The 11,296-nt window shown below is 40.9% G+C and overlaps 1 protein-coding gene across 1 annotated transcript; it reads left to right on the top strand.

The window, feature by feature from the left end:
- The first annotated feature begins 177 nt into the window (after nt 1–177).
- On the top strand, nt 178–11,046 carry l3mbtl1b (L3MBTL histone methyl-lysine binding protein 1b). The gene is made up of 23 exons (XM_079561447.1): nt 178–378; nt 2,054–2,171; nt 2,876–3,077; nt 3,238–3,451; nt 3,565–3,694; nt 3,787–3,838; nt 4,020–4,114; nt 4,299–4,403; nt 4,480–4,615; nt 4,702–4,793; nt 4,860–5,011; nt 5,083–5,159; nt 5,250–5,335; nt 5,405–5,515; nt 5,645–5,759; nt 6,006–6,105; nt 6,314–6,490; nt 6,926–7,024; nt 7,100–7,164; nt 7,466–7,638; nt 7,730–7,792; nt 9,517–10,089; nt 10,127–11,046. The coding sequence occupies exons 2-22, from the start codon at nt 2,061–2,063 to the stop codon at nt 9,643–9,645; spliced, it is 2,484 nt and encodes an 827-aa protein (XP_079417573.1). The 5' UTR covers nt 178–378; nt 2,054–2,060; the 3' UTR covers nt 9,646–10,089; nt 10,127–11,046.
- Nucleotides 11,047–11,296: the final 250 nt, after the last annotated feature.

Here is an 11,296-nt window from a genome sequence, read left to right as displayed (position 1 = left end):
CTTTACAGGTGTGAAATCGCCCTTATTTTGCCAAGAACTTAAATAAAACGGTTATGATGAGCGTGACTCCATTGCATACACGTTATTTTCACATAAAGGAACTACCGCTTCTCAACAGCACTGCGGTCGCTCCAGTCACCTCATACGCATGTGACTCGCTCGCTCTTTGAATGAGTGCTAGTTGTTTGTGGCACAAGGCAGGGGCAGAGGTGGCTCAATTATATCTCAAACATCGATGTCGAGGGTCTTGTGCAGACACATGTCTGTTATTGACCGCGGAAACTCAACTTTTCCTAGACCCAAACTTGTCAGCAGCGCGTCTTGCGCGCATGCGCATCCTTCCATCCAGCTCTAAATAAGAGTTAAAACAGAAACGAGGTGAGTTGCACTATTTTAAAGAATTACCCAGCTATTTCTTTTTAGTTGAGCTAAATGTAAGCAAATTTAAAGTATATCTTACATGTCCTGCTTAAGTTTTAGATTTACCAAAATATACTTTGATTTAAAACGGCAAGAATAAATCGTTTTTTCAAGTTTCTAATGAAGAAAATAAATCTAGCAACAGCGTGTAAACGTACTGCAATGATGCAATGGTATTGCAAGTTAGTGTGTGTTGTGTCAACTATTTTTGCAAAAGCGTTTCATGTTAATATAGAAGATGAAACTTATTTATTACAGATTGTCCTTAGCTGGCTGCATCAGTCAGTCACTATGCTACGGCTAGCCCAGTCCTCCGTGCTTTTCTACGGAGGAGGCTAGCTGCTGCTAGCTTCACCACTGCGCTAGCTAAACCTGGGCTGACATTCCGTGACAAGGGGAAAGTAAAGAAAATCCCAGGAATGAGAGAAAACACTTAGTTACAAAATTGCATTGCAACAATGGGACTCTGCAGGACCCACGCCCGTATTTTTGAATGTGTTTAAATGCGTAACATGAGTAATTTCTATAGTTTAAACGTGTTGGTGGCCTCTTATATGCTCCGCCATTTTGTACAAGACGAATGCTAATCATGGGCGCTCTTACATACACTTCATTTACTGCTAGAATAAAATCATGGTATTCAGTATAAGACCAAACTTCATGAGGACACCTATGGTGGGGGTGTTGATAACTTTCCATGTTGTTATTATGGCCATGACACAGTAAATATGATCTTTGTTTAGTCCTGAATGAGTATACACATTAAAACGTTATATCATCAAATTAATATAATCAAACCCGCATTAAGTTTACCAGCCCTCCACATAAGTTAGTGTTTGTTGTAAATACGTTGCGAGATTTATACTCCGGACGGTTTTTAAGCTGGCAAAGCGGCGCTTTTTAGAGATACTGTTAAAACAAGGAAAAGATAAAATTGTGTGCCTAACAGTAAGTTGTCTCACAATTTGTGGTGTTTAATAAAGGCCTTGTCATCGCCTTTCACCATTGAGACGATTTAAATAAACATGTAACGATTATTTTTTTCATGAAAACAATAAAATGTTGCACTGTTTGCCTGATATCCAAGTGCACGGTGTAGCCCTCCATGCGATGCACATGCGCCATCTAGTGGACATGTCGCACAGTGCACAGTGTACAAGTGCAGCCTGTCCATTGTACAGTACGGTCTGTTTATTTAGTGCGAGATGGCCCTGTCGGGAGAAGAATGGTCACTCATGTGTTTTGAAGACAAATAGACTCATGATTTTATCAAAATGTGAAACGTTAAGAAAAGCACAAACAATACAATCTAAAAATAAGGTTATTCAATCTGATTATTATTGTATAATTTGTTCCCCAAGCTTATGTAATTAGTTTTCTAGTCTAATGCTCTCACCTTTGTCTAATATCACGCCTGTGTGAGTGCCCATCATCACTTTTTTTACAATATATTTCCACTTTTTGACATTTTATCACCACTTTTTCACACGAGTGGAACAATCCTTACATTACACTGTGTTGTAGATTCGTAGTCAGGCCAAGACATTACAGAGATACACCAGGTCAAGACATTTATGGATATGATAGATTTGAAGCCGAGCGTTTTTTTTACTGATTTTTTTCCCCCTCGCAGGTTGGTAATGACTGATACTCCACCGAGTGATGGCCCTTCTCAGGGAACAGAGTTTGATATGATGGGTGCTTTGGACTGGAAGGACGGCATTGCTACTCTCCCCGGCAGCGACATTAGGGTCAGTTAAATAGACGGAAGCTTAGTTATTAGGTATTATTTAATCCAGTGCTTTCCAACCTTTTTTGTCCCTTTCATTTACACTTTCAGTTCCCCCTGCTTCGAGGATCCTGCAAAAATTTAAACAAAGTGATCAACTAAACTTCAATTTATTAGTGAATCATTTAGAGCAACTATTTTTCAAATGTGATAATAGGAAAGGACTTTAATTGTAGTCGCCTTTCACAGACATGGTCACAAAGTGCTTGGGATAATTAACTCCATACTCAGTGGTGATGTGCTACCTTAGCAACCACATCTGCCCTGGGGCAAACTGACGGAAGCAAGGCTGCCAATCTGCGCCATCATCATCCGGGATCAAACCCCGGACCTTCATTCTGCGACGCATTTAAGTTTCAAAGGAGTGCGAATTGAGACCATTGAAGTATATTGTGATAAAACTAAAACTCAGGATGCAAACATTTTGAAGTGAGTTTGCAATAGATCTGGGTCTATTATGACTAATACTGTTAAGCCCACAATTTTGTCATTAAATACAGTGATACAAGATGATACAGCATAGTGTTGTATCATCTAGTCACTCAGTTGCCTCACATCTACTAAATTATTATATATCAGGCGATGCTCAGGCTATTCGTCAGAAATGAAGCTGTTATGATTTGTTTTTGCTTGCAGTCTGTTTTATTTTATCCACATTTCTCTTAGTTTCGAATGACTGAGTTTGGAACATTGGAAATAGTCACCGATCTGGAGGGCAAAGGGCAGGTGACTGAAAAGAACTGTGGAACCTTGAATGCACCGACGTCTCATAGTCCCACTCCTCCTCCAGAGGGACAGCCACAGACGACATCAGCCACAGCTCCGGCCACAGCTCCCACCGTCCCCAACCAGCCAGGATCTTCTCAAGGTAGTGAAGCTTAAAGACACTTTTCAATTCTCGAAGTGCATGGGTTTAGTTGCATGTTTTAGTTGCAAAGTAGAGTTTGCAGCAACACCAATAAATCCTAGAGCATCAGCATTCATACTCACTTTTTTAATCATTGCTCTGTTGTGTCTTGTCTCTTCAGCCCCTGGTCCCGTGCTTCTGTCTTTAGAGGAGGCCCCCAGTCTGGAGAGCCTGAGCGTGGAGGTCGGCCCGAGCGTCGAAGTGGGTCCGACGGCAGACATGAGCTCAAACGTGGAGCTGATGAGGTGCGCGGCGTGCGGGGGAAACGTCGCCAAAGACGCCCTCGTTCAGGCCAAATACTGCAGCTCTATCTGTGCCCAGCCCTCCAGTGGCAGGTAATGTCACTCACTTTACTACATCCACATACATTATCTGCAAGTCTCTACAATCAGTGTTAAACATCAGCCTAATGACACGGTGTATAACTGTTGTTGTTGATTTGGTCTAGGTCCTCCCCTGCTGACACGCGAGAAACCCAAGCAGTCGGGGGTGAAGGTCTGGGAAAGCGAATCCGGAAGAAAAGAAAGATCTACATGGACTCTGGTGACGAAGATGAGGAAAATCAAGATGAGCCAGAGGTTAATATGTTCAAATAATTCAACTATCCATTTGCTTATTTATTGTTTATATTATTTGCTTCCAGTATTTATAATGGTTGTTGTTTTTGTAGGAAAAATCAAAATCCGCCAAAGGCAAAAGGGGACCAAAACTGGCTAAACTTGGTATATTGACTAGTCTTTTATAATCTTGTATGTATTTTTTATGTGAGTCTTGTCTTTGGGTGTTTGTATGTATATGTCTTTTTTATGCTATGGACCAAGAGTCTGAATAAAGAATGATAATGATAAGTCAATGAAATGACAGTCAAAAAACATGATTGACATTTACTCTTTGTATTTTCAGGAAATGCACCACCAAATAAGAAACGTGCGTGGAGCTGGCCTGCTTACCTGGAGGAAGAGAAGGCAGTGGCTGCTCCTGTCAAGCTTTTTAAAGAGGTAATACAGACACCGCATGCATTTCAGAACATGTCTTTAGCGATGTTATCTACAGGGTTTGTAGGATCTAGACATAAACCTCCATGGACAGAACATTTGCTTTCCTTTGTCATCTACAATCTACAAAAAAGCGGTTTGTAGCTCGTGTTAAATAAAGTTCTCTGGTGGTGATCTTGTTTTGCAGCATCAGTCATTTCCTCAAAGCAGAAACAGCTTTAAAGTGGGAATGAAGCTCGAGGGACTGGATCCGTGTCACCCCTCTCTGTTTTGTGTTTTGACAGTCGCCGAGGTTTGTGGTCCATTATTGTTTTAAGTTTATTTTCTTGACTGTTTGTGTTGTTATATATTGTATTACCCACTTGCAGATTCAAGGCTATAGAGTGAGACTTCACTTTGATGGATACCCCGAATGCTATGATTTTTGGGCCAATGCTGATTCTTGGGATATGAAACCTGCTGGGTGGTGTGAAAAGAATGGACACAAGTTATTGCTGCCCAAAGGTACATTCATATATTTATTTTTCAATATAGGTTAACACCGAGACACCTGCTTTGAAGAAATGATCTAATCTATGCTTTTGTTTCAGGTTGTAAAGAGGGAGAGTTTAACTGGAGCATGTATGTAAAGAACTGCAGAGGTCAGCTGGCACCCAAACACCTCTTTAAAAGCCTCAACACGGTAAGCAGACCTAATATTAACCACATGCCTTGTAATTCATTATTAACATGTGTTTGTTTTCTGTAGTCTGTGACCCCGTCTGGATTCAGGACAGGGATGAAGCTGGAGGCCGTGGACAGGAAGAACCCTCCTTTAGTTTGTGTGGCTACTATCGCTGCCGTTGTTGATAATCGACTTCTTATTCATTTTGACAACTGGGATGATACGTACGATTACTGGTGAGTATTTATTTGTTTTAGTTAGCGCTTTAAAGGCATACAAATTGAGTGTTTGATTAAAAATGTTAAAGGTGCGATGCCACATGTCCATACATCCATCCTGTTGGATTCTGTGAAGAGGTTGAGCTGCCCCTGACCACTCCAGCAGGTGAGACTGAATGAATTCTGTCTGTGTAAAAGTGGGTTTACTTTCTACATGCAAGACAGTTGAATGTAATGAAGATTATTTCTGATGCAGAGTATAAGCAGCCAAAGAGTTTCTCGTGGGAGAAGTACCTGGAGGAGACGGGAACGCAAGCCGCCCCTGCCCGCGCCTTCAAGCCCGTAAGAAAGTCTGATGAAGTCCTTCCCCTTACAAAGTAGCAGTGTTATTAACATCGCTAACTTTTCCAGCGGCCTCCTCATGGATTCCAGTTTGGTATGAAATTAGAGGCTGTAGATAAAAGAAATCCAATGCTGATCCGTGTGGCTACTATAGCAGACACAGAAGAACACAGACTCAAGGTAATGCAACAAAGACTTCTGTGCTGGAATTTATCATTTGACTGAACAGAGAGTATGCATATTATTCAGAGAAAAGACCTTTTTCTTCTGTATGTGGTGTTTCACATGTACTCTATTGTCTTTTGTCAGATTCACTTCGATGGCTGGAGTTCAGAGTATGACTATTGGGTGGAGACCGACTGCCCAGATATTCATCCTGTCGGGTGGTGTCAGAAAACTGGACATTCCCTGGAATATCCCAATGGTGCTTACACACGCTACATTCTGCTAGTCACGGTTTAGTTGACAAAGAAATTTTAAATCAGCATCAATAAAATGACTTTATCAGTTCCGGAAGGAATTGATTTGTAGGGTAATAATGCATGAAATTGTACAGCGACTTTGAGCGTCTGGAAAAGTGCTCTATAAGACTAATGCATTATTATTAGTAGTAGTATGACAATATGCATTAAATAATGTTTTGACTGTCCTGTGCCTTGAACTGTTTCAGCCCCTTGTGAGGTGATTATTCCTCCAGGACAAGGATGTCCAACGCCTGGATGCAATGGAGTTGGTCACATCAGAGGACCTCGCTACGGGACACACTACACGTTAGTATTTCACTCCATTATACTTCCTGTATCACTTTTCCATTGATTTAGGATTCAATATTTCCTCCTCTGTGTTTAATATGGCAGTCATCCTTGTGATAAATGCTTCATAATTGTATCTTTTTAATGATATTATCTTAGCTTATCCTGAGGCTGACGTGATAATCTGGAACGATGTTTTGTAAATGTTTTCATTTGTGCCTCTCAGTCAGGTGAGCTGCCCTTACTCAGAGATGAACCTGAACAAGGACAGTCTGCTGCCAGACCGCCTCAGTGGAGAGCGTCCCGTCACTCTGAGCGGACCCTTGCCCCGTGGCCGACGCCCAGACGCCCCAAACACACAGGCCTCCTCCGAGCCTCTGGAAGGAGCTGAGGAACCCAACAGGTGACTTGCTGCATAACAACAAGTGCATTGCGTTCTTTTATATGTAAATAGAAATATCAAAGTATCGCCCATGAAAGAGAAAGGGGTACAGGAGTGTTTCGGTAACAAACTTCTAACATAATTATTAAAACACAGGGGTATGAAGACTTCTTGAACCCACTGTATTATATCATTTGTTTATGCTCTGTTACATCAGGCAAGACCGGTCACAAAAAGGTTTCACACACGTCATCTTCTTATGTACTATCAAATTTGTTCTTTTATCAAACCTAATTTATTTCGCTGTCACACACTTAGATATTCTCTTACAAGGCAAAAATCGGTCAAATTGTTTTCATACTTTGTGTTCTCTATCGGAGATGCACCCACACCCCTGTCCCCTGAGCCCCTCTCATTGCGGTGAATGTGGTCTGAGTGGGTTTTCTGTGTTGCTAGGAAACCGGTGATGGAAGTGGAGCGCTCTGGACGCATTAGCCAATCTGAGCCAGCAGGGGCCACTAGTGAGCCGAACCACAACACAGCCAGACCAAAACGGTACAGTCACACAAACCTGTTTCAGAGTGGCACAACCGCTCAGGAAAGTCGTTTATATGTTGTTCATTCTTTCAGGAGTGCGCCACCCCCGAAATACCTGAAGATGCACTATGTCAAAGAGGAGATTGGTGATGTAAAAGGTGTGTTGGAGTTTCACGGAGAGCTGCAATTAGCTAATCACAAAGGTTGCAGTTATTAAATCAAATGTCCTTACCAAATAACAAAGCCTTTTTACCTTATCTTCTGTATAAAACATGCAAACCCTATTGTTCTAATGTTGATTTAGCAGCTATTTAAGTCTTCTCTCAAATGTTAAATTACAAATCTCACAATACATACCAGAAAACATGGATTTGAATATTTCACCAAAATTGTTCAGCCCTAGTTTTATTTGACAAAACATAAAATGATCTCCTTAACAAAAGGTCTTTTTCTTTGTAGCGTCTCCAGAGGAAATTTCCTTCCAGCAGGCCCTCCACGAGTCGGTGTTTTCCCCTGGCATCTCCGCGTCTCCCCCCCATCGCGTGGCTCTTTGTTGGGACAAACACTGCCAGCTGCTTCCTGAAGTCCTGGGGCTCACCGCCAAGAGAGTGGCCGCTTGGAACGCAGAGGAGGTCAGATATCAGTCACATAATCCCTTGTTATACTTCAGTGTGCGGTGATTGAGCCTATTACCTTTTGTTAATACTGCATTTGTATTTTTAGGTGGCCGGTTTTGTCAAGGGACTTCCTGGATGTAAAGAACATGCTGCTACATTTAAAACGGAGGTGAGCCCCATTTTGGAACTGCTTTGTTTTCTTCCTACAAGTTGTGTGGATTTTGGAGCTTAAATTTAGCTTTATACCATGTTATAATGTTTCCTATGGTTCTTATCTGGAGATGTTTTGCATCCCATTCATGCATGGGATCCTGCAGATTCAGCATCTTTATTTACCAAGAGCTCAAAACATTCAGCCCTCACCTGCTGATGTCATTAGGTGGTCCAGACGGCTTCACCGATCTACGATAATTTCAGGACTCTTGTAATTTCGGCTTAATCGGTGAAGGTACAAAGTAGGATTATGCAACATCAATTAGTAATACCATTTAAATCAATCAAATTTAAATAAAAAAAGGTGTGCAAAAATAAAATAGGATGAAAATAAACAAGATATAGTCAAATTTGTTTAACTGAATAAACATATACATATAGTTGTGCTCAAAGGTTTACATACCCTGGCAGAATTTCACCACAGGCCGTCACTGGCTTTGGTACCAACAAAAAAGTGCATCATACCACGTTTCGCTGATGCCAGTGGCTCCATCAGAATAAAGTGAAGGTCCCGTTAGTTTCCATCTCAGTCTCCTGACCTCAGTATCATTGAACCACTGTGATCTCAAACGTGCAGTTCATGCAAAACAGCCCAGGAATTTACAGGAACTGGAGGCTTTTTGCCAAGAAGAACCTCATCCACAACTGCCACAAAAGACTCCGAGCTGTCACTGATGTTAAACGTTTGATCAGGGTCATTTTGGTACTTTCTTTTTTCATTATGATTTAAAAAGAGCAAACTCAGTTGTTTCACCATAAATGGCTTCACACAACCACTAACTATGAGTGTCATCCTTCATATTCTTTGAAAAATAGTCAAAATAATCTAAAATTCTGCCAGTGTATGTAAACCTTTGAGCACAACAGTACATGTCCCGACAAACCGGGCCATGACTGGTGGATTTACAAATGTACAAAAGCCAACAGATCTGTGAATAATCACGTAGTGCAAATATAACAGTGCAAGTGGCATGTAACAGTTCATAAGTCCAATAGAGTTACTTAGTGTTGATGAGTCTGAGACAAAGGGGAAAAGCCTGTTCATCTGGCGGGATGTTCGGGTATGGATGGACTGTAGCTTCCTGCCTGAGGGGAGAGAGTCAAACAGTTTGTGTTCAGGGTGAGAGGGTCAGCTGCGATCCGACCTGCACACGTCCTGGAGGGGTACAGGTCATGGAGAGATTGTGTGTTGTTGTTTTTGAACTACTTTTGTTTCCCATACATTAACATTATTAAAGGATTTTAATATTAACCTCTTAACCCCCACCTGAACCAAGAACATTTTCTCCAGTTCTGCTTTACCAAAATCTAAAAGCTTCTCGACTGGAGCTTATAGACTTAACTAACTTAACTATAGGCCAGTGTAAGGCCTCATTTGAAAGCTAAGGCCTACAAAGCACATCTAAGAGTATTCCTTCCTATTTTTTATCATGTTTTTGTCACCTTTTGTGTTGCGTTTTGACTCTTTTATCAAGATACTCTTTAGATTTGGGGTAAGTGGAAATGGAGAAAATGCGCTCAATTAAAGTGGGGATTAAGAGGTTAAGTATCAATACTAAGCCGGATTAAAGAATAACAGTGGACCTTTCATACATTATCTGTTACATACCTATAATTCTCATCTGTGGAAGATGACGTCGTGTTAATGGTAATTTAACATGGGCATTTTATCTTCAACAGCAAATAGATGGAGAGGCCTTTTTGCTGCTTACCCAAACAGACATTGTCAAGATCCTCTCAATCAAACTGGGTCCTGCCCTTAAGATCTACAACTCCATCCTGATGCTGAAGAACGCAGACGAGGAATAAAACAAAGACTCTTAACGAGACTTCTAATAAAAAGAGACTTGTTTAGTTCTTGAGCTCTCAGCGACGCGTTGAGCGCTACAAGTGGAAGCCATTACCCCCCCGTCCCTCTCCTCTTCTCCATGATGGACGGCGCCGGCTAACCTGAGGGAGTTTACACGACAGAAGAATACCTGCATTGTGTGTGTTTACGTAATCATACTCCTATATGCACCTTTTAAGATTTCTGAACATTGTACAGTTTAGTAATTGACTTGTGTTTTTGGCGCCTGAGCTAAGAGCAAAATGTATCAAGCGCCTGAAGTTGCTTTTACGTGGCAACGTGTTTTTTAAAAGCTGCAAAATACAATCGGGAGGAGGTGACAATAATGTGACAATACGACCAGTGGGAAAGCAGGAGATGCATTGCCTGACCAAAAAAGTTACCGCATGGATATATATACTGTAGTGTTTAGGCCTGGGGTCTTCAACCAAAAACATTTAGATTGTCATCCCTCTCCACAAACTTGATTCCTGCTTTGTCCAAAAAACTCATGCTGAAATATGTTTTTGCCCATGGTGTACTAAGCCCAGGGAATATCCTAAAAGCAAAAGAAGCTGCTTTAATTTGCAGAAGTAGTTCACAAGGGGGAGGGTTTGTACACCTCCGATCTTTTTCCTAATATGAGCCCAATAAATTGTGGCAGACATCTTTGTTTATTCCTGTATAATTAGGGATGAAATACAGTTTGCTGATCTTTCTTTGAGCCCCATTGCTGAACATGTACTTTTCCATTGGGAGGCGCTTTTCTATTGACTCAATCCGTTTGGTGACGTTTTTGGCCAGGGAATGCATTTGTTTCTCTCAATACAGGAAGTTTTTAGTTGTTGTACTTATTTCACATGTGAGTGGTCTGCGGAAAGTGTGTGTGCGCGTGCGTGATGTGATTTTGTAACTTTATGTAACTAAATGTTTCCAAGATGGCAGTTTTACACCAGCCCATTTTGACAAAGGACACTTATCTCAAGGGCGGGTCAAAGGTTGCGGGTGGAGAAACCCTTCATATGTGTTATACATGTTTTGAAAAGGCACATGAATTTGAATGTAAAACGAACTCTTGATTTGTGTGTTTTCTGTTTGATGGTTTGAGAATATTTGAATCTGTGTAAATCGGGTATGGCAAGAGAACTTTGTGTTGATTCTGAGACTGAAAGTATTCCTGCTTGGATATGCAATATTCGGGGGCAGGACGCTGAATTGTTTTGAAAATGTATCCTCGGTTTCTGCAAAGATTTTAGAAAATTAAACAAAATATTGATGTCATTTTGTTTTCAGCAAATGGGAATGTATACTTTACATCAGCAACTGTTTAAAAGCCAACAGCATTTATTTATGTATTTAAGAGGTACCGGTTTGATGTTTCTGGCTTGGGTGTGAATGAGTGAAATAAATAACATGCACACTACAAGTCGTTTTCCAATTGATTTGTGTCATTGGAGCTTTACTCAAAAACAGTAATAGGCCTTAACTTTTTTTGTTCTAATCTATAATCCTTGGGCTTCATTGCAGTATAACTATCAGCATTGCCTTTGAAAGAGTTTAATCTTAAAGCAGAGTGTTGGAAATAATAAGACAGTACAAAATGTTATGACTTTAATCTCTTAACCCACAGGA

This window comes from Gobius niger (genome assembly GCF_951799975.1).
Source record: "Gobius niger genome assembly, chromosome: 8".
NCBI lineage: Eukaryota > Metazoa > Chordata > Actinopteri > Gobiiformes > Gobiidae > Gobius > Gobius niger.
The sequence above is the reverse complement of the archived record's forward strand: the minus strand, read 5'-3'. Positions and strand labels throughout refer to the sequence as shown.